This window comes from Trichoderma breve, chromosome 1 (genome assembly GCF_028502605.1).
Source record: "Trichoderma breve strain T069 chromosome 1, whole genome shotgun sequence".
NCBI lineage: Eukaryota > Fungi > Ascomycota > Sordariomycetes > Hypocreales > Hypocreaceae > Trichoderma > Trichoderma breve.
This window is the reverse complement of record NC_079232.1, coordinates 1,928,856-1,949,847: the sequence shown is the minus strand read 5'-3', so window position 1 is coordinate 1,949,847 and position 20,992 is coordinate 1,928,856. Positions and strand designations below refer to the sequence as shown.

At 51.4% G+C, this 20,992-nt stretch overlaps 7 protein-coding genes across 7 annotated transcripts; 2 read left to right on the top strand and 5 right to left on the bottom strand.

Annotated features, from left to right (window-relative positions):
* Nucleotides 1-177: 177 nt before the first annotated feature.
* Nucleotides 178-627, top strand: T069G_00629 (uncharacterized protein; the record flags this gene model as incomplete). Its single annotated transcript, XM_056167839.1, has 1 exon — nucleotides 178-627. One exon carries the CDS (start codon nucleotides 178-180, stop codon nucleotides 625-627), a length of 450 nt encoding a protein of 149 aa, XP_056033155.1.
* Nucleotides 628-1,278: 651 nt separating this feature from the next.
* T069G_00628 (transient receptor potential (TRP) ion channel domain-containing protein) lies at nucleotides 1,279-3,594 on the bottom strand (the record flags this gene model as incomplete). Its single annotated transcript, XM_056167838.1, has 2 exons — nucleotides 1,279-1,312; nucleotides 1,382-3,594. 2 exons carry the CDS (start codon nucleotides 3,592-3,594, stop codon nucleotides 1,279-1,281), a joined length of 2,247 nt encoding a protein of 748 aa, XP_056033154.1.
* A 2,415-nt stretch (nucleotides 3,595-6,009) lies between these two features.
* On the bottom strand, nucleotides 6,010-8,562 carry T069G_00627 (uncharacterized protein; the record flags this gene model as incomplete). Its single annotated transcript, XM_056167837.1, has 1 exon — nucleotides 6,010-8,562. One exon carries the CDS (start codon nucleotides 8,560-8,562, stop codon nucleotides 6,010-6,012), a length of 2,553 nt encoding a protein of 850 aa, XP_056033153.1.
* A 1,781-nt stretch (nucleotides 8,563-10,343) lies between these two features.
* T069G_00626 (uncharacterized protein) lies at nucleotides 10,344-11,666 on the bottom strand (the record flags this gene model as incomplete). The annotated part of the gene is made up of 1 exon (XM_056167836.1): nucleotides 10,344-11,666. One exon carries the CDS (start codon nucleotides 11,664-11,666, stop codon nucleotides 10,344-10,346), a length of 1,323 nt encoding a protein of 440 aa, XP_056033152.1.
* Nucleotides 11,667-14,196: 2,530 nt separating this feature from the next.
* Nucleotides 14,197-15,119, top strand: T069G_00625 (SUR7/PalI family domain-containing protein; the record flags this gene model as incomplete). The annotated part of the gene is made up of 2 exons (XM_056167835.1): nucleotides 14,197-14,462; nucleotides 14,540-15,119. 2 exons carry the CDS (start codon nucleotides 14,197-14,199, stop codon nucleotides 15,117-15,119), a joined length of 846 nt encoding a protein of 281 aa, XP_056033151.1.
* Nucleotides 15,120-15,703: 584 nt separating this feature from the next.
* T069G_00624 (uncharacterized protein) lies at nucleotides 15,704-17,305 on the bottom strand (the record flags this gene model as incomplete). Its single annotated transcript, XM_056167834.1, has 3 exons — nucleotides 15,704-16,807; nucleotides 16,876-17,076; nucleotides 17,141-17,305. The coding sequence occupies 3 exons, from the start codon at nucleotides 17,303-17,305 to the stop codon at nucleotides 15,704-15,706; spliced, it is 1,470 nt and encodes a 489-aa protein (XP_056033150.1).
* A 2,718-nt stretch (nucleotides 17,306-20,023) lies between these two features.
* T069G_00623 (uncharacterized protein) lies at nucleotides 20,024-20,398 on the bottom strand (the record flags this gene model as incomplete). Its single annotated transcript, XM_056167833.1, has 2 exons — nucleotides 20,024-20,336; nucleotides 20,394-20,398. The coding sequence occupies 2 exons, from the start codon at nucleotides 20,396-20,398 to the stop codon at nucleotides 20,024-20,026; spliced, it is 318 nt and encodes a 105-aa protein (XP_056033149.1).
* Between the last annotated feature and the right edge of the window lie 594 nt (nucleotides 20,399-20,992).

Here is a 20,992-nt window from a genome sequence, read left to right as displayed (position 1 = left end):
GATGGATATGTTCTTGATAGGTAAAATCTGGTGTCAATTTCGAAATACACAAACCGTCCACTCACTTTGCCCATCACACCAACCAAAACACTTGAAGGCAATTTTCATGTCAAACCTACCACAGAAACCCCTTCAACTCTCTCAACGATGATTGCCTTGTCAAGCAACACAGCAAACATGTGGGTCTTCTACCGCTTCTTCTTCCAAAAACTCGACCCTCTCATCATGCTCTGGAGCGGCTACGTTAATCTCCGCAACGGCTCCTTCTCTTCCTCCCTCTTCTTCAACAATTCATCAACACAACACCGCGATGCCTTTGTCCTCGAGCAAATGTTTGCCCTCATGACCACTGTGGCGGCCATGACGGCGATGCTGCTGCACTACACAGACGACATCAAAGTGTGGCGCATGATTCAGGTGGTGCTCTTGGTTTGGAACTTCGTGTGCTTGAACGATACGACTTTTGCGGTGCACTTGGCGGGGCCGTTCGAGAGGGTTTCGAAGGGGGTTGATTGTATTTACTGTGTTGAGGTGTGTACAGTTTTGATCATTGTGCGGCTTTGCTTTTTGATGGGTGTTGGGATTTGGAGGCCAAAGATTAGGAATGGAGTCCTGTATCAGAGGTAGAGGTGGTGGTGAGAATCTTTGGTGATAACAGCTATAGACTAGGAGGATGTAATTAATAGAACCATGCATTAGTGAACAAATGAAGCAAGGCAGAAAGCGAATGAGAAAACCGAAGGCACTAGGCTCAAATGCAGACAAACAATCTGTGACTAGACTCTGAAATTGAGATGAAGATGGAGAGAGAATAACTGAGCAGGGAGGACTAGCTGAATACAATAGAATTACATAGCACTCCTAACACATCACGAGGTACTACTCAGCAAAACAATTGCGCATACCGAATTGGACGTTTATTGTTGTAACATTATCCTACAGCACGAGGAATGAGTCTTCCCAAATGCCCATTAGACCAGCGTGGCCTACTCTGTGTTTCACGTAAATGATGAAATGATAACCCTAACCTCTGCGTCCTAGCCCCTTATAAATGATCGGCGTATATACAAAGGAGCAGGACCAAAGCGGATCGAACGTAAGATGAAAAAAGCAAGTCATTGTACCTCAACGCCAAACACATCCCTACAAACGCCATCATGTCTCCTGGGTTCTTGGTGACATCAGTTGTCTCCTACTCGTGACATGAAGTTGGAGTTATTCCTGAATCAAGAACCTGCGGGTGCCACATATAGCCCTATGCTACGTCGAAGAGCACATCTAGTGGTCATAACCTGCACCACGTTGCCAAGGGCTAGAAAGAAGAATTATTCGTTAGCCAAGTTCGGTGAGGGTTATGTGTGAAAATTGCAATGTTGCTTACCTAGCGTTGTGTTGCGACCGATGTCCGCTTGCTGGACTGGCGGTGTTTGCCGTCCTCTGCTGTGACAGAGAGACGGCAGAGGCGATCGGATTCGGTGAACTCTCTCGTAGAGGGCTCGGGCCTCGCTGAGCAGGGTAAAGAGGAATGGCAGCGGCCTGGCCTTGACCATTGGGATAGAACGAGTTTTGCGAGTTTGTGGCAGAGACGCTGTAAGAGCCAGAAGCCTCGTTGTGCTTTCGAACGTCGCCAGAGGACATGGACTCGTTGTCCTCCAAATCAAAGCCAGACTTGTAGCCAACCTTGTCACCTCGAGCTGTGGCAGCCAGAGCGTCAAGTTCGGTGGTTGCGTTGAGCTGCGACTGCGACTTCATGAAGGAAGCGCGGTCGTCAGACATGAATTGGTATCGGGCATCCGGGTTCTTGCGGATCAGAGAGAATGTGGTGGAGATAATGACCATGATGAGCAGGATCAAGGAGAAGGCGGCGTTTAGAATGAAGAGGACAACGCCGACGACGCCGATGACCAGCAAGGGGGTATCCAACACATTGGTGAAGATGAAGAGGAAGATGGCGTTGAGGAAATTGATAACACCGATGGCAATGTTGAAGGAATTGGTGCTCTTATCCATCCAGGGACGAAGGACGGAGGCTGCGATAAGGAAGCCGACCTCGATGATGATGAGAGCGATGGCTTGGGTGACACCGCTGCGCTGAGCCAGCGCAATGAACATGGACTTGATGAGGGTATAGAAGAGAACCGGGATGATAAAGTAGTAGGCTGAGGCACGGAACTGGACGTAAAGGAATCCCCACTTGTTAAGAGCCTGCGGGTCCGAGAACAAAATGTACGCGGGATTGCGATGCATGGAGATTGAGCGACGGGCAATGCGGATGACCTTGCTGGCGCCCCAGGCGAGGGTGAAGAGCGGGCCAAAGAAGAAGAACACGGCGAGGATAACTTCGGCGGCCGAGTCACGCTGAGTGAACTCCCACAGACAAAGGATAGTCATCTGGGGGAAGCCGATCAGACAGACGCGGAAGAGGATACCCTTGAGGACAGTGATCCATCCGTTTCGGAACTCAATGAATCGGTCGTTCTTCATGATGCCTCGCCCAGCGAGAATCTCGAGGAAGCCCTTGAAAATAGCAACAGCACCAGCGACGATGAGGGCGAAGATCCAGAAGAAGACGAGGCCAGTCATGAACAGGTTGGTGCTCTCGATGCCGGCCTTGAAAGCGACACGCTGGATGCCAAAGACGACGTAGCTTCCGGAACCAGTCATGACGTTGCCGCGCTTCAGAAGCTGGACGGCAGGCTTAGGCATAATGGCCGCGCCGCGCTTGAGGACGCTGAGACCGGCCTGTGCGACCTGAAGGCTTCGCTTTTCCAACTGAACAGAGACGGTAGTGAGAGAATCGAAGATGGTGGAGGGCGTACCGCCAGTGGCGCGCTGGTACCAGGTAAAGATGGTCTGCATAAAGCCCACACGGATGATGCCCATGGACCATTGGAAATCTTGGGTCCAGGATTGCACGATGGGCGGGAGGCGGATGCCAGTGAGACCGATGATGGCCTGGGACTGGAAGTATCCGAATAGCGAGAGAGAATTGGCAGCAACGTGGGCGGCGGTGTTGGAATGGCCCAGACCGTTGATGATGGCAGATGAGACGAGGGCCAGGCCGGCGATAACAGCAGTGGCCCACTTAACACCAACGAGGTTGACGGTTTTTCCATTGGAAATGTCGGCCTCGACACACGCAACACTCTCGCCAGTGCCTGTCAGGTTAACGCGAACCTTGACGGTGGCATCCAAGTCGGGAATCTGGTAGGCGATGCCGGGAATTTGAGAAGAAGCGGATGCGCTGACGGGCAAATTGAAGCCAAAGGCGATTTTGCCAGACACCATGGGGCAGAGACCTCGGAGGCCAATGTCGCAAGGGTCGACAGTCTGCCTGAGAAAGGTGTAGCCGTACGCAGACGCTTCAATGTCGAATGAGACCTTGCCCTGGACCGAAGAGGTGGCCACCATGTTGATACTAGCCGAGTTGTTGGCGGGCGTGTAGACGACATTGAACAGACTGGCCTGTAGGGTTGAATCCTGCTGGCAGAGGTTGAGCGAGTTGGACAAGAGCATCTTTTCCGCGTCGGCCGGCGACAGCAGTGAAGCCGTCATGGCCAGCAAGGCCAGCGGCGCCCTAAAGAACGACCGCATAGTTGATGGTGGTTAGTGACGCCTTTTTTCCCGTTCCTTCTATCTGCTCGAAATGCAAGCGACGATAATTTCGCGAGTCGCTGATGAATCAAGGGCTATTCGGGGTCGTCCTGCAAAGTTGATGACGAGGGGAAAACTGAATGGAGCGGAATACGAGGTCAGCCGTAAGAATGCCGGTGAGCGTGTTTTCCTGCTCTGTCGCTTCCGTCGGCAAATTGAACTTGAGCGCGACCACACTTGAGCGCCCTGGAAGCAGCGCTTTCGACGAGTTTGAGATTTCTTGCGAGCACGATAATGATATGCTGAAGTGCGTCGAAGAGTGCAGTTTTCGTGATGCACGGGTCGATGACGAAATGGGCAGATCTGCGGAGCGAGAGAGATTTCCTGCCCTGGTCGTTAAACGAGAAAACGAAGAAGAAAAAAAGAAAAACCCGTAGCGAACAGTCGCCGATTACCACCGGAATGGCCAGCGGTCAACAGGCGATTTGAGTCGGCGCCACGAGGGAAACAAAAGCGAATGGATGGTCCTTGGGGCAGCGAGCGAGTTGCAGGAGAGAAGAGGAAACATGCAATGCAAAGAGGCGTCGACTCTTGATCTTGTGCCCAGCCCAGCCGTTTCCCGCTTTTTCCTGGAGACAGATCGCAGCGTTTACAGTGGACGGCTCTAGGGAGCGGGGCGCCAATCAGGGCTCTGTGGGCATTACGAGCTTCGGGCTTTACAGGGCTTTCGAGTTGGGGATAGTAGAACCAGCCACCGTGAGCAGCCCTCTTTTTCTGTTTTAATAGACAGCTTCAAGGGAGAGCTCGATGGCTGGAATTTTGCCTATAATACAGTTGACAGTTACTGCTACTGCTGCTACTCCAGGTTCCAAACTACTGCACCCTGCACGGAGCATCCGCGCGCGCAAGATGGGCCGAGCCCAGAATAGAATCAATCCCTTTAGCCAGGCCCCAAACGGATTCCCAATCAAGCCTTCAAATCGAACCTTAGCCAAAGCACACCCACAAAGGACCCATAACACACCTGGATGGAGCATCGCGGCGTTACTCGTGACGGGCATGCGGGGTACATGCCCTTGGCGTAGCCTCTCCACGATATCCAAGGTACCAACCCGGCTCATCTCAAGTCCCCCCTCCCCACTAATTGATGGGCCGTGGAATCCGCCCGGGTAGGGCAACCTAAGAACGAATCCGTTGGTTGGCTGCGAGTCGCATGCAACTTTTTACGAGAAAACTTGAATCCGGGATGCTGTAGAACAAACGTCATCGGGGTGGGCAGATCAGATCCCTTGAATGCTTTCTGCGCTGTGCCCTTGATTCGTGGTCTTGCCTATACGGGTAAGATGGATGCTGTTCCAAATTACCTGTTTGGCTGTCCATCACCACATTACTTTCGTATTGTTGCAGTGAAATCCCAGTGTGGACACAATACTCGTATAGAACAAGGCCCTCCTCTGGCTGGCACCCTAACCAAAAAAGCTAGTCACGTCCCGTCCCTTTCACAACAACCATCTGACACACGCAATCCCGTAGCGCAACCGCCTTCGATGCATGCGCTCTCTCATTCCAGTCAAAATCGTCGGAATGCTGGTCCCCCTTTTGTACCTCAAACCCGGAACAATAAAAAACATATGACAGCACCAAAGAATCCCTTTGTCTAGTTGCCTAGCCCATCTATTTTCGCTCGAATGCCCATCACATGCCTGCTCCCTTCTGTATTCAGTGCCGTGGCAGCCTCATCGCTGGCCGTGGCGCAGCAAAAAGTCAATGATGAGACTACCTAGGCGCCCCCAAATCTTCATTATATACCTACCTAACCGGAATGAAAAAAGGAAACTCTTCATCTCTGCTGTGTTTCTTTCCAGCTGCTCAGCCTCGTTGATTTCTCATTTCACCTGAGAAGCACGTTCCCTCCCCCCTCCTTGCGAGCAAACAATGATCTTTTCTCCGCCTATCGCTGATCATAGCGTCGCATGCACCTGAAACAGGACAGCGTAGAAACGGTCGTGAGCCATCCGATGCTCGTGAAACAAACAATGGATAATCGTGCTCATGTTTTGTGCCATTGATTACTTGTCGGTGTGATGCCATATTCATCAATTGCCTACCCTACACCGCTATAAAGAATCACACTTGCTTGAAAACAAACATGTCTTATATGATAATATCAGACACTGGCGGTACGATACGTAATATTATTGTTGAGAAAGAACAAATCAAGATGCTCAATTCTTAAAACAAACGCTCGATTGCTTCATATTTGAAATACACAGTGCCTTGCCTGATCCCGCGTAAATGCATCCAAATCTATCTACAAATTGCCCGTTCATTTCACTCCATCCCAAGACAAACAAATACAAAACCAAGCCGCCAAAAGATTTAACAGAAAAAAGAAACAAAAAACAAATTGTATCCTCAAAGAACATCCCACTGCATATTCCACGGCTGAGTCCCTTGCTTAAGACTGATGCCGTGCTTGTAATTGCTAATCAGCTCTTCCTGATCCACGCCGCAGTGCTTCTGCCCATCCCGTCCAGCGAACCACCCCAGGCCATACGTCTTGTACTCTCCAAGCTTCTGCCGCACCTGCGTCGCAGTGAACTTTTCCGTGCCGACAAAGTCGTAGAGCATCTTGCTCTGGTGAATATACGCCAGCACCGAGGCAATGGTGTTGGGCTGACGCGGTAAAAAGGCATGTCGTCGGCGGAAGAAGACGACGAAAGCAACGGTAATCATATAGAGCAGGATTATGAGCGACGTGGCAACGGATACGTAAAAGGACTTGACTGTCTCCGTTCCAGAGTTGATTTCCCAAGTCTTATTTCCGTCGTTATAGACCAGCAAAAAGTCATGTCCGTCGACCGTCGCCAGACCAGCCACGAGAACAGTCAAGAACTCGGCCATTACACTGCCAAAGCCGACGAAAAACACGAGCAAATGGCCATTCACGAGCGCGCGCATCGGCATGTAGCCAAACGGAAGCGCCGTGTAATCCAGGAGCAGCGTCTTGGCAGGCGCGTGCCGCTTGGAGAGGATATAGTAGGGCTCCATCATGCGAACTGCCGTCTCCATGCCGCCCCACGCCATCTTCAAGAGGACAACAAGCACGGTAATGACCCAGGGCGCCTTGTCCGAGACGATGGTGGCGGGCGTAAACAAAAAGACTGGGATAAAGCCCGTAAAGAGGCAAAGCCCGACAATCATGGAGATGATGCCCACCGAGCGAAGCATGACGGGATGTGGGTTTGTAGGGAGGTCGTGATCATTGGACTTTTCCTTCTCCTTGGAAGTTACGTACGAATCATCGGGCGCGAGGGACGAGTTGCGGAGCACGTAGCGGTTGTACTTGAGTCGGTTATGGATGTCGCCATGGGAAGCAGTATCCATGTCCTTGAAGTCCATGAGAATGTGGCTCACCACGGCCATAGATGCGAGACCAGCGATTCCTCGGACATCGGACATGAGGCCGGACTTGCGTGACTGCAAAAGATATAACAGGATGCAACCCAGCACGGCAATCACGCCGAGGGTCGATGTCAAGAGCCGCGACCAGACAGAGGTGAAGCTGAGCGTCTTGTATCCATCTGGGTTAGCCATTCGCTCGGATCGGGATGGGCTGAGCACGACAGCGGCGGCAGCAAACGTCGGCACCAGCGATACGGCCAAGATGGTCGCGATGGACGACACGGCCACAGCGAAGTGACCCTTCCTTAGAGCCCGAAACGGCCGGAAGAAGTTGAAGCTGGTCGCGTAGTCAATGTTGATGGAGTCCGAGGCCACCGCACCCTCTTCCTTGGAAAGCTGATAGAACGCTTCCAGACGCCGCACCTCAAAATCGGTAAACTGCCACAAGACTCCAAAGATGACGGCCAGCAGCGTGGGCCCAAACTTGATGACGAAGAAAATACCCGGGTTCACCTGATCAGGGGATGTGAACTTGACCATCCCACCTTTCTTATACATTTGGAACAACACCTCCTGCATGGCGGCTAGGCCCGCCGCGATGAGAACTAAGGAGGTGAGGTATGGCCATCGCATGGAGAAGGGCTTCCAATTGGGTTGTGGATAGAAAGTCTGCGTCGTCTTCTCCTTGATTGAGCTTGCGTACGTCGACTGTCGCATGGTAATGTTGTGCCCCTCCATGTTGCTCAAATCAGCTCCCACCGGCTCTTCCATGATGACTTCGATGACCTCGCCGCGGCGGTTGGCCTCGTCCTGGCCCATATGACGCAGTGTCTCGGAACGACTCAGCTGCTTTCCCTGATTCCGCCGTGAGAATGATCGCGAAAGGCTGCGCTGGACCGTTGGGGCCGAGAAAAGTTCGCCGCTGTGTACCTGAGAGTCCGCGTGGAAACCCTGACCTAAACCTCCAGTTAAATGTCCCTTTGCCTCCTCCTCTTGCAGTTTCTTGATGAAGGCGTGGTCGTGCGAGCCAAGCGGCCCGAGTGTTGCTGTGAAATCGAACGCCGGCACGGCGTCATACTCCTCGTCCTGCTCGTGTATAGCCTCATAACCACCCCGCGATTTCGATGTACCCATGGGCGCCGCAGCCTTGAGCAGAGATAAATCATATGGCTCCTCCTCCCGGATGCTCTCAGGAACGGTCTGCTGCACCGAAGAGTAGCTCGATTGCCGGTGTCCCCTGGACAGACCCCGTGTTGGAGCGTATCCCCCACCAGCGGCACCGGAGTAAGAAAACGAACCAGACCACGACGACGCTGGCGAATAGCTCCGGGGCAAGTCTCCGTACGCAGTCGACGGCACAGAACTTCGACGGTCATATTCCGAGTCCATCGACACTATGGATTCACGGCCCCGCAGCGGGTGGGAGGCATCGTCGTGGCCGTACGGGCTGTTCTCGCCGGCGTCTGAGAGGCCGGAAACCTTATGCGCAAGATGCTGGTCTGGAGAAGGCCCCGCCCACGGGTCTCTGAAGGGCTCTCGGCCTTGATGGTTATTATGAGCCATGGCGTTGCGAGAGAGTCATGGCAAAACGGGATGGGAGGTGAGAAGTGAGAACTGGAGGTCACGGATGAAAGCTTGTGACGTTTCGCTTGTTTGTGTGCCCGTTTGTTTGGCCAAGACGGTGAATGACGGCAATTGGTGTTGCTGTGGTGCTTGCAGCTACGAAAACCTGGAAAGGAGGCTGCAGCTGATGACTGGGGCTGTTGGCTGGGGTGGGTTGCAGTGATAAACGATTGGAAGCGTCGGATGGAGAGCGAAAGCGAAAGGGAAAGGGAAAGGGAAGAAGAACAAGACAAGAGACGGAACGAGGGAAGAGAAGAGAAAAAGAAAGTGTGGAAGAGTGAAGAGTGAACTACTGAGGTAAGGTAGGCAGCTTAGTAGTAGCTAAATCGAGTCGGCATATGGAGGATCATCAAAGTCCGCCATCGCCAAGTCGTGGAAGTTGTCAAACTGGGCAAGGGTGGGGATCAAGTTGGAATCAAACGGCTGGAGCCAAAGGATGAATAAAACTCACATAAACTACCTACAGTACTAGCAGAATCCCTGTACCTGTTACTGTAGGGCTGCGAGGTTGCGTTGCGTTGCCTCAACTTTGCTGGTCATCTGTCCCGGACTACTCGTAACCCGGTTAGCAGCAGACGGCAAACAAGACGCAGCACCCACTAGCAGACCAGAAGCTCAGCTCAGCTCTCCTGCACGATCCCACTTGGCCCGCCCCCAAACACTCGCCTTGGGGAGCGTCTATTGCGCCTGATAGCTCCAACCTGAACCTTTCAAACTAAATAGCCTGCTGCAGGCCCCTGGCGCGGTGCGGCCTTCGCAGCCTGTGATTGGGCTTTTGCTTAAGCGGTGGTCGGCATTCTCGTTTTCCATGCCACTACAGAACCTAATGCAGCGAGCACCCGACAAGACACACCACACCATCTCTGCATTGTGATTTGACTTGAGCCTCACGGCGGCCTCCTTGTCTCCCTTGGGGCGGAGGCCATTTCAAGGGGGCGGCAAACCGGCTTCCCGTTCTGCTTTGTTTGCCATTTGTACGCGCGGATCGCAAACCGGTGAGATTATAGTGCGTGATGCGACGATGGGTGATTGTCAGTATGAGTATGGACACTTTGGAGGCAAAATGAACAGCGTTCTTTATATATAACTTGGTCACGTAAGCGCCCAAAGCGGATGACAGCAAAACCGAGACCAACGAACACCCACGAGTTGAATCATACGCCTACAAAGAGAGTAGCTGCTATCTACGGATACATTTCCCTAATAGCTGCTACTATATCTATAATTCTCTAGTAACTGCTACTCTATTTAGCATGCAATAAAATTCGGGTGCTGGCTGAACCAGGCGTTTCCCTACAAAAGCAGTATTCAATGCTTTGATTAGGTGCTCATATTACTGAATGTATGTACTTATTCATTTTGCTTTAAATTAGAATCCTGTATCAGGACCGCTGATTCAGTATCATCTGAGAGGAGACGGATGTCTTTGATCCGCAACTCTTTATCCTATTAATGTGCGGCAAACACCCTTTGCTGAGTGAGCTAAAATGTCTAGGTTCAAGTTCCCATAACAAGTGACAAGTCCGTGTCGTAATCTTTCTTCCCATATTGCCGAGACTCCCAATTCAATTCAATGCCGCGCCATGTTCCCCCGAACCAAATATCGGTGCAATTCCGAATATATAAACAACATAAAAAGGAAATGAAGCTGTTTCATGCAACATGCCAAAAAAAACCTAAATGAGAAAAGCAGACGAAAAGAGCAGGTTGATGGATTGGATTTACAACATCAATAATGCTGACGCAACCAAAGACACGACGCCGGCCCAATTTAAAAACACACCTCTTGCACCACCCATAAGAGCCGAAGCACCGCTCGCCTGAACCTTGCCGCAGCACGTGTTGTTGTACGTGACGTTATTCAGTCTTGCAGCCGCCTCGAATACGGACCCTGCCGGCGTGCCGTAGTTATAATAGTCCACGTTGAGGACGTTGGGCGCGCGGCCCCAGTCGCTACGACAGTTGTTGGCGGCCAGGCCTACGCTGCCGTAACCCTCAGCAGCGTTGGTCTCGTTGAGCAGCGAGACGGCCGGCACCAGCAGCTCGAGGCTGAAGACGTTGAACTCGGCGTTGAGGTTGTGGTTCATCAAGTAGAGTCGGTCCTCCGCCGCCTCGGTGGACAGATCCGGAGGACGCTGAACGGTGCAGGGAAACGTGCGGTCCACGGGGTCAAAGGGCGTCTCCCACATCTGCGAGAACTCGTCCATCAGCCAGGGGTAGGCCGTCTGGTTGGCCTTGTAGTCGAGGAACATGACGACTCGGTTGCCGTGGATGATCATGTTTTCCAGCGTGGGCCAGTCCGACAAGCTCATGGGGAAGACGGTGGGCACGAAGGTGTACTTGAGGATGCCAGTCTGCTCGATATACGGCACGTAGATGGACGGGTCCGAATAGTTGCCATTCTCCAGCAGGACAGTGACGACGTCGTACGGATGGGCGTCCACCCATTCTGCTACCTGGCTCAGCCAGTCGGTGATGGGCCCGGCATCGAGGAGATCGCACGTCGTATGGCAAAAGTGCGGCACCGAGCTGTTGGCCGGAAACTGCATCTGGGCCTGCAGGAAACGCACACCATCATCCAGCTGCGTCTTGACGGGCAGCTCCTGGTTCGACCCCGAGTTGCCCGGCCGCACAAAGGGCGAGTTGTGGCAGCCGACCTGCGTGATGTTGCTGAACTTTCGCTTGCACAGCTCAACGTGGTTGTTGCAGGGCTGCGTGTTTGTCGGCTCCGGGGGTGCTGAAGCCGTCGCCGTGAGATTGCCGGCCGTGGTCATCGAGCCGGTCGGGAAGCTGACGGTGACGGAGCCGGAGCTGGTCACGGAGCTGGACCCCGAGTGGGTTTTGGAGCTGGCCGCGCCTGTGAGGGTGATCTTGGAGCGATATGTCGTATAGGCGCCCGTGGGTATGGGGTCGCCGCCCACACGCTGCGTCTTGGTGCCCTGGTAAAAGGACAGTCCTGACGTGTCCGAGTACGATACTTTTTGCGCACCAGCGGCCTCTAACAGCAGCGCCAGTGCGCCGAGGGCGGTGTAGGGGACTCTCATGCTGTGAGAATGAGTTGGTGTTGAGGTTGAGCCTGTGTACGGATGCTCAAGCTTGCCCTTGTCAGACCTCTTCCAACTGCACAGCCCAGACTCGATATGTTATCTTATCGACAAATTAAAGATTCAATCTCGACAATGATGATGTCGACAAATAAGCCACAAAAGGGTATTTCCGATGTCCGACAATTGGATGCGCAGCGGTATGGAATCACCGGCTGCAAGGACCGGAAGCCGTGCCGCGGGGTGCTTCCGCCACGGGGCAATGACAGCTTCGGGCTCGTACTCGTGTGTTGAGGAAAAAAACGGCGATCGGCGGACAGCTCAGAGCTCATCCACTTTTGGAGCTCGTCGTCGTCATCAATTGAACCTGAGCAGATAAGTCGAGATACAGCCCCCAAAATGTACGTGTCACAGCCACTCTCCACTCTGGACGCGGAATAGCAAAACCCAGCCAACCAGTCGGGATGTTGCTTCGTATTGAGAGACAGGCCGCAAGACAGGTTTGGAAGTTGAGGTCAGAAAAGCCCGGGATAAACGGAGCAGCTAGGGGGGATGGGAAGAAGAAGAAAAGAAAAAAAAAAGAGAGAGAGATAGCAAGATAGGTAAGGAGAGAAAAAATGAAAACGAAACAAACGGTGGTGGAGTTGATGGGCCGTGAAACCAAGATATGAGCTCCCCAGCGTTTCCACCTTTTCGCTTCTTGTTTCGATCTCCCCGTTTTCTTTGGCGAGCTCTCCTTTCTCAGAGCCAGAAAGGGACCAACGCACGGGAGTTTTAACAAGCTGAAGCTTTTGCCTGGAGATCTGCGTTATGGACCCTGGGTTGATCGCCTGGAACAAATCATGTCATCCAGGCGGCGCGCATCTCATACAAGTACAAACCAACGCCAATAGTAATCCATGAAGCTCTAGATGTAAAGCTCTCGTAGGCGCTCCTGGCTTCTGATTCCAGAGCCTGTCATTACCAATTACAATGCGGGCGGCTTTTTTCCCTGGCGCTTCCTGTAACAATTGGACGGGGGTTGGGTCAGGCACTGCCATTCGCGTCTCCTTTGGCCCCGGGACCCTTGTTCACATGTCTCAGCCCCAAGACCCCAAGAGATTTTTTCCCGGGCCAAGAAAAGCGCAAGCGAAGGAGGCGACTAAAACCTCAGATTGGGCCAAGCCGCAAGCTCCGTTATCTTGCGCACACTGAGAACATACATGTAATTTTTTCCTTTCTTTCTCTCTCGCTCTCCCTTGTCAAAGTGTCTAAATGCCGATCCGCATTTTGTGTCCCAGGCAGAGACAGAAGCGCCAAAGTCTCTCTCATTTCGCAGGCTAGCCGTGGGTCAGGCGTCTATCGTTTTGTGGGCATAAGTTCACCATATGATCTCATCACACGGAGGTTTGAATTCATGATGTTTTTCTCTGCAGCGAAAGTTGAGCACAAAATACAACCCTCTTTCTGGGCACGCTGCCAAAAGAGAGTTTCTGAGGGCATGTCGGGTGCATGATGCATGATGCTGGATGGATTTGATGTGGATGGTCCGAATCATGAGGCGAAGCAGAGACAGAGACTTGGCGGGGACTTTGCACCCTTCTTTCGGCACTCTCGCTCCGATCTGCCGGGTGGCGGGCTGCAATACGTATGTACCGGGCCTGTATAGCTGAGGTTATACTCGTATAAACACCGATGTGTTAACGAGTATTCGTTACGTGTAACATTGACGCCTGGTGTAAGTGAATCTCCATGTAATACAGGTAGCACCCCAACCTCCCATCGTAGCCCCTCGTACAGATACACGTATCCTTAGAGCTACTCTTTGCTTCACAACCCATCGCCAACTCATCTCATCTCCAAGACACTCCCAAGGGGCGAGCGGCCCAACAGACCCAGCGGAGCCAAGCTCGCATCGCCTCCATCCCTGTCCCTCTTCATGTCTGTCAATCTCTCGCCCAGTCGTCCGCACCGCTTCAGGGCCTCGTGGGGGCAGCTAGCCGCTAGGAACAGCGCCTCGTGGGTGGATCGGGTGAGCTGGAGCCCCTGTAAGTTGTAAGTGCCAAGTGCCAGCGGAACCGATGCGCCAGGGGGGGGAGGGTTGCACAAACAGGTATCGTACACAGGTTGCGTCGGCCGCCCTAGTTACTGGTACCCGCAGTGCCCCTCGCATTCCGGTGTGGTCCCTGGTACTCCATACCTCTGGATCGGATGCCATGCATGACTTTTTTGGACGGCATTGAATGTTTTGGGCGCCGTTCCCAATTCTGAGCCATCTGATCTTTTTTCTTTTTTCTCTTTTTGTCTCTCTTTCGTTTCTTTGGTTTGTCATTTTCATTTCGTTTCTTGTTTTTCCCTATTATTCATTTGTTTCTTTTGTCGTTTCCTTTTCACTGTCTCTGTTTCTGTTTTCCGTTTTCGTCTTCTTTCCTAAACTCTCTCTCCGCCATCTCTCCCCCCTGCCCAAGAGGCAGCCTCTCTCCATCCTCCTCATCCATTCTCCCTTCAAAACCATTCCGCTGTTTGGAACTCACATTTCACCTCAAAAATCATGGCCGCCGGTGTACGGACATACACAGCTATCCTTGCTGGCATCTGCTACTTCGTCACGATTCCCTTTCTCATCCTCGTCCTCATCGGCAACACCCACAAAAACGCCATCCTCGACGACATCTACTTCTTCAAGCTCGACGTCTCCCACATCATCCCGATTTCCGTCGAAAACTCAAACCTGCTCAATTCCGTGGCCCGGAGCCTCGGTCTCCATGACTTTTATCAGGTTGGCGTGTGGAGTTACTGCGAGGGCTACAACGATGAGTGAGTGCCGTCTCCAAACCTCAACTTTTGATCATGATGATCGATGACGAAATCATACTGACCTTGATGGCTCTCAGAGGCGTAACTTTCTGCTCCCCGCCTAAATCCTTCTTCTGGTTCGATCCTGTCTCGGTCCTAGTTGGCGAACTCCTCGCCGGCGCCCGAATCGCTCTGCCGTCCGAAGTCACCACCATCCTCACCCTCCTCCGCATCGGATCCCAGGTCATGTACGCCTTCTTCATGTCCGGCATCGTCCTCAACTTCGTCCTCCTCCTCATCACACCATTGGTCCTCAAGTCCCGCTGGTTCAGCCTCTGCACCTCCCTCATTGGTGCCGTTGCCGGCATTGTCCTCACCGTAGCCGCCATCATAGCCACCGTCATTAGCGTGGCCGCCAAGATTGCTCTGACGGCGCAGGACCAGCTGAACATCCAGTGTGATATCGGCGGCAAGATGTTTGCCTTCATGTGGATAGCGGCGTTGCTGGCAGATTTCGCCTTCTTGTTGCATGCGGCCATGGGATGCTGCTGTGCGCCAGACAAGAAGAACAGGGGATTCAACTCAGGACCGACCTCGCCGACCGGTTCGGGCATGCAGGAAAAGAATGACGCCTCTTCACTACCCAACTTTGTCCGTCGCAGAAGTCGCATGCCATGAAGAATTAGTTCAACCCAGAAAAGACATGTCGAGTTATGAGTTGTGTTTTTGTTTTCGTTTTGCTTTTTAAACAGTCGGAATGGGATCACGGCGGGAAATGGTTAATCACTCCAGGGATTCACGGATGGGTTTGCAACGCGCAACTGGTTTTGCATTGTCAATGCACCGCGCGATACGGACTTATAGACACATCTTCTTTCATAAATGTACCGCGCACCACATGTTATCAATGGATATTATGCAGGAGTGGAAATCAAGGAATAGAGGTAAACGGACTTACCAGATACAGATCAATCAGAGAAGCGATCACCGGTCAGAGAAACAAGACTGGGAGAAATAATGACATATATTACCCTCCGTTCGCATGTTGGTACATCTACCATTTGTAGTGTGTCGCGATGAGTGAGACGGAGCGCCTTGAAATGTTCTATTCATGTTGTAGTTTCTTGTTTCCCCTACGGGTGTCTGATTTTGGTCGTCATCTTGCACCCTCCTAAAAAAGAAAATTGCTCATGTCCATGGAAGCGCCCGTCTACTCCCTTCTCAAGTCTGTGACGATGGCTCAAAGGCAAAATAAAGATAATCTACGCACCGCCCAACACGCCTGTCATCAGATCTTCGTCCTCTATATGGGTATCGAAGCCGACACCCGCGTCTGCAATGTCCTTATCCATTCGCTTCTGTTCGCGAACTAGGTGTCGTGCGTAATCCTTCGTGGAGCTCAGCCGCTCGTTCGTCACTCGATACTGTTTCGTCAGTGTCTCAATGCTGGCATGACTACGGGCCACCTCTCTTGCAAACTCCGCCTCCGTCATCAAGTCATGCTCTTCATGAAAGGTCACGTAGCTCTCGCCAGCCGTAAGCCCGACTTGTAGCTTGCCCTTGAGCATGCCAGAATCGATCATATCGCTGACTAGCTGTAGAACTTCGCCGTCGTCCTTGAGAGTCTCGGCTGTCTGAGCGCTCAAAGTAGTCTGTCGGATTTGGGAAATGGAGACTTGGTGGTATATCCGGCGGAGATTAATAACCTGCCACTTTTGATACGAGACAAGGGCCTCTTCAAGGAGGGTCAGGTTTGAATCCTCTTCCCAAGTTGGTCGCCCCTTCTCGAATTCTTCCTTGAGAGCTGACGCGCCATCCGTCGTGAATAACGTCGCGATATTGTTATAGGCCTCGCTTAGCCCGTTGTATGTCGACTTTGTTGCGTTGGTGATGTAGGATGGGAAACTGGGAGGCCTTCCCTCTCTTAGCAGCCCGACCAGTAGCCACTTCTTGTACCCGTCCACCATGATTTTGCTCACTCCCTTATCCTTGATCGGATGCCCAATCACTCGCTCTAATGCTACCTGTGCTTTGAGCCAGTCCTTTCTGGATATGTACGCCATGGCTTGGAGGAGGTGATATTCGAGGATGGAAGTGCTCTTGATGGTATCCGTAAGACTGGCTGAGGCTATGTATACATAAGGCTCGACTTCGGTATCGTACAAGTTCTTCGCATTCTCGGGGCGCGCAGGATGTGTATTCCGTGGGAAGAAGAGGATGTCCGCATCAAGAACCTTGAGAGCGGGCTCAATGCAGTTGGTGTCGTAGGCTAGCTTCGCCATGATCAAGTGCGTTGATGTAAATACGGATCCGCTCGGGTCGATTCGAAGAATGGCATTTGCAAGGAGCTCCACGGCAACTAGTGGCTGTTTCTGTTAGCAACTGCTAGCTGGGGAGAGAGCTGGATGTTCCAGTGCAGGAAGTGCACTCTTACTGAAAAGAAGCTGCCGAGATCTTCCAGCAATGAACGGAACAGTGATCCAACATATCGTATCTGTATCGGATCAAACTTTAATAAGAATCGGACAGCCTCATCTAGCAGCAGCGAGCGAGGAGTCGACTCTGGAACGGAGCCGCGGAGGAGGGTATCGATTATCGAGAGGTATCCGATAGAGTTGGTAGAGGGATCGACCAGCTGGGTGGCGTATTAGCATCATAGCATCATAGGCTAAGATAAGTGCGTCAAGAGTGCTGCCTACCTGGAGAGCCTCGATCGGATTGCGTTGGATCGCAGTCTGTACGTCGCTGGAGAGCTTTGTTACGGATGCCGCATAGCTCTTGGCGGCGGCATCGTAAGCCTTGGTTGACGGGTAAGACGTAGGAGATGGAGAAAAGTCTAGAAAGAGTCGCTTGACTTCGTCCATGGTTGATGAGCTTCACGGACTCGGTGAAGCCGAATCGAGGTGGAGGGAGCTGGGAGGAATAGCAGATCTGGGCTGCTGTGAACTTGGGTTCTAGGTTCTGACTGTCGCTCGTTTGGTGCTCGTCATGCTCGGAGGAAGCCCGGAGATTATACAGACAGTATGTAGAACTCTCAGATGTTTGGGTCAGATGTGCAATGTAAGAAGTTTAGAGATTAAAATGTTGGATGTAGCTCTGGAGAAGGTGGGCAAACGAGGTCGATGTATGTCACGAAGCTGCGGCGCGATAGTGGGGGAGGGATTCAAGGTGGCAGCGGGCAGATAACGTCAAGTCCGGGATTTAGCCGTGAGGATGTGACCGGCCTTCCAGCAGCATCGCAACTTCGACTGTATTGCTATAGACACTTGCATTCAACTACCCGATTTATAAGATGATGGTACATGTTGTGAGCAGATCTCGAGGAACCAAATGTACCAAAAGTGAATATATTTGATTCATGTCGCTACATACATCCATTTCTCCTCGAGTAATGGCTTATTAGTGGCAGCCCCAAGTACAAACAAGCTGTTCAGTGTGAAGCAATACCCATAGCTTGATCCAGACCTTTTATCAGAAAATACCATCAACAGTGAAAGCATCGTTGAAGATCCAGTGACGTTGAAAGCGTCGGCTCATTTGACTGCGATATTGTGATATGGACTTGGGACCTGACAAATCTCTCAAGACTCATTTACATCGAAATAAATTAGAATGACCTCTCGCTGGGACGAAGACCTCGAGGTGGACATATGTTGTCAGGAATATACCTGTTCATCGTCTTCAACTCTTCCAGAATTCGGAACAGAAAGCGCCTATATTCGGCTGCAGCGTCCGCAAAGGCATTGCCAAAGCCATTACGGAAGTATTGCCAGCCTTCTCCATTCGGGCGTCGCAAAGCCATCACCACAAGGTAGACAAAGGGTTCGACGCAAATGCCGAGGATGTAAAACATGAAGGCAACGAGAAGTGTATATAAGAATCCTTCTAGTCCATCCACAATAACGTGTCTGAGAAATTTTGGCGAGGATCAGTATATATATGACGCCGAATCAGAAGAAAGAGATGCACACTTACGACAGATCCAAATCCATTGTTATTGAGCTCTCTGGAAGTGGGATATGTTTTTTTTTTCGGATTCGAGAAGGAAATTGGCAATAATGGGTAGATGATTGTAGCAATGGTAGAAGAGAGTAGCGGTAGTATAAGAGAGTAGAGAGAGTAGCGATACCGGCAAGAGGAAGTATAAAAGCCACCCTGGACGCTGGATAATGGCAAATACTATCTCCCACTGGTAATCATCCGTTATCGCGTATAAGCTTTTGATCCAAAGTATATCGATGATGAGACCAGTCACACACCAAATTAAAACAGAGTAGCCGCTATTTCAAGATATGATCAATTATAGGAAAGAGAGTGTTGGTGGCAATAAGTGATTGCTTTGGAAACCTGCATCTGGTGGCTTCATAAGGCGAACGACCTGAAAAAGACATGTTCCAGGAAAGCATTGAAGATGGAACCCAACCGTGAATTAGAAGGTGTGTCCCTGGGGAAAGCATTAAAGATGGAACCCAACCGTGAATTAGGAGGGATGTCCCCGGTTAAAGCCTCGAGATAAAAAAGACATGTTCCAGGAAAGCTTTGAAGATGGAACCCAACCGTGAATTAGGAGGGGTGTCCCTGGGGAAAGCATTGAAGATGGAACCCAACCGTGAATTAGGAGGGGTGTCCCCGGTTGGAGCCTCGAGATAAAAAGACATGTTCTAGGAAAGCATTGAAGATGGAACCCAACCGTGAATTAGAAGGGGTGTCTCCGGTTGGAGTTTCGAGATAACATCAAAGATAGGATCCAACCAGGAAATAGATGGGTTAGAAAGAGTCCTCCGTTTGAATCCCTGAGCCAAATCCGCCGTGAAATGGCGCCGCCATGAAATGACATCGCCATGAAATGACATCGCCATGTAAGAGCACAACACCGTCGAACAATTCGTATGTAGTTGAAACGGAGGCTTAGGCTTCATCATGCTGCAGTCCACCCGAGACCAATACCACACAGCCTTGAGAAACCCCGAGTTGCTCACGAAGTGGAACTCTTCTGTAGATAACACAAAGTCGGAGCATATAACGCCAGTCGACCAAATTGGTTGAAGGTCTGCACCAATCATTCTTGACTTGAGACAAGGAATAACCACACCTTTGGTGATATTGAGGACGGAGGACCGTGACGCAGCTTTTAGATGACTTCCGTAGTTGTGGCCTCGCATCATATCGTATTGTATCTCAAGACTCTCCTGAAACTTGTATGGCAGAGTTAGGATGATAAAGCCTCGGGTGGTTTGGCTTTGCCCATTGGCTTGCTGAAAACGAAGGTATATGGAGGCCGTAGGCAGCTGAATCCGACCTTCTGAAAATTGTCAATCAATTGACAAAGGTGGTTTCAAAAATCTAGTAAAAACTGTCAGAGGGTGATTTGAGAGTGCTGACAGGATACTGACTCACCTATCTGTGCTGTCCTCGATTCTGGCCGTCGCGACTGGGCTGTACTTCGAAAGGGCGATACCATGGCGTATAGTGAAATCCGATGTTGCTGCTTCGACCCCAAAGAGCCGAAATGAATTAGAAGCGGTGTCCCCGCTGGAGCCCGAGCCCAGGGCGTCGGGGGTTGAAGGAAGTTGGCGTCGCGCTTAGACGTCCACGCTCGCGTTGGCAACTTGGCTCTCACCACCACCTAAATGGGTGATGATGATTTGCCATAGCTTGCCTAAGACCCAAACCACCTCGAGAAGCCCATCGGCGAGACGCACTAGGGTCGAGCAGATGGTCGAGAGGGTCATGGAGAACCCATCTCGGAAATATTGCCATCGCTCTCCACTAGGGCGGCCAAAGGCATCTCCCGAGAGGTCGAGGAATTCGCGGAGCGTGACGAGCACGACCACCAACAAGAGTAAGAATGAAAAGGGGATAAAATAATCCCAAGGTATGTTTTCGCTGATTTTACTAATGAAGATTGTGAGTAAAATTCGACGATGTCCATGCGTCCATGAAACAACTTACTCCATAGGGGCGCTATAAGGCTGTTTCGGATAGAGAAGAAGAGAAGAAGTAAAAGAATCATCGTGACATTGCGCGTATATGAGGCTGCCATACTCGCAGCTAGCCGAGTATGATGTAAATAGAAGGTAGGAAGGGAGTGAATAAGAAGGAAGCCGTTACGCTTCTTGCCATGATACAACCACCAATTATTTTTTGGTTGGGAAACCAGACTTTCCTTTCGGATTGAAGCAGGTCTATGTGATTTCACACTTCCCATATGTGCAGTGGCGGCAATAATATACAGGTTGTAAAGCGTGTTGTACCTACGTCTAATTTGAAGACACTACTAGGTAGGTACCGTGTCGCACCGGTGGAATGAAGAATACTAGGTAGTGACGAGCTTCTTTCTCTAGCTGCTTCATCATTTAGTTAGAATGTGTCTGCCAGCTTGATGAAGCACTGTCCTGACCAATGGCACTTTCCTCTTTTTCCGAGGCGGCCATCGTGTACAAAGTTCAAATCCAAGGAATATCTACCAGGAGACTCGTTGTACACCAAAGTATAATCTAGTCTTGAGTACTACTAAGGTATCCGATAGTTGGTATGGAATCATCAATTAG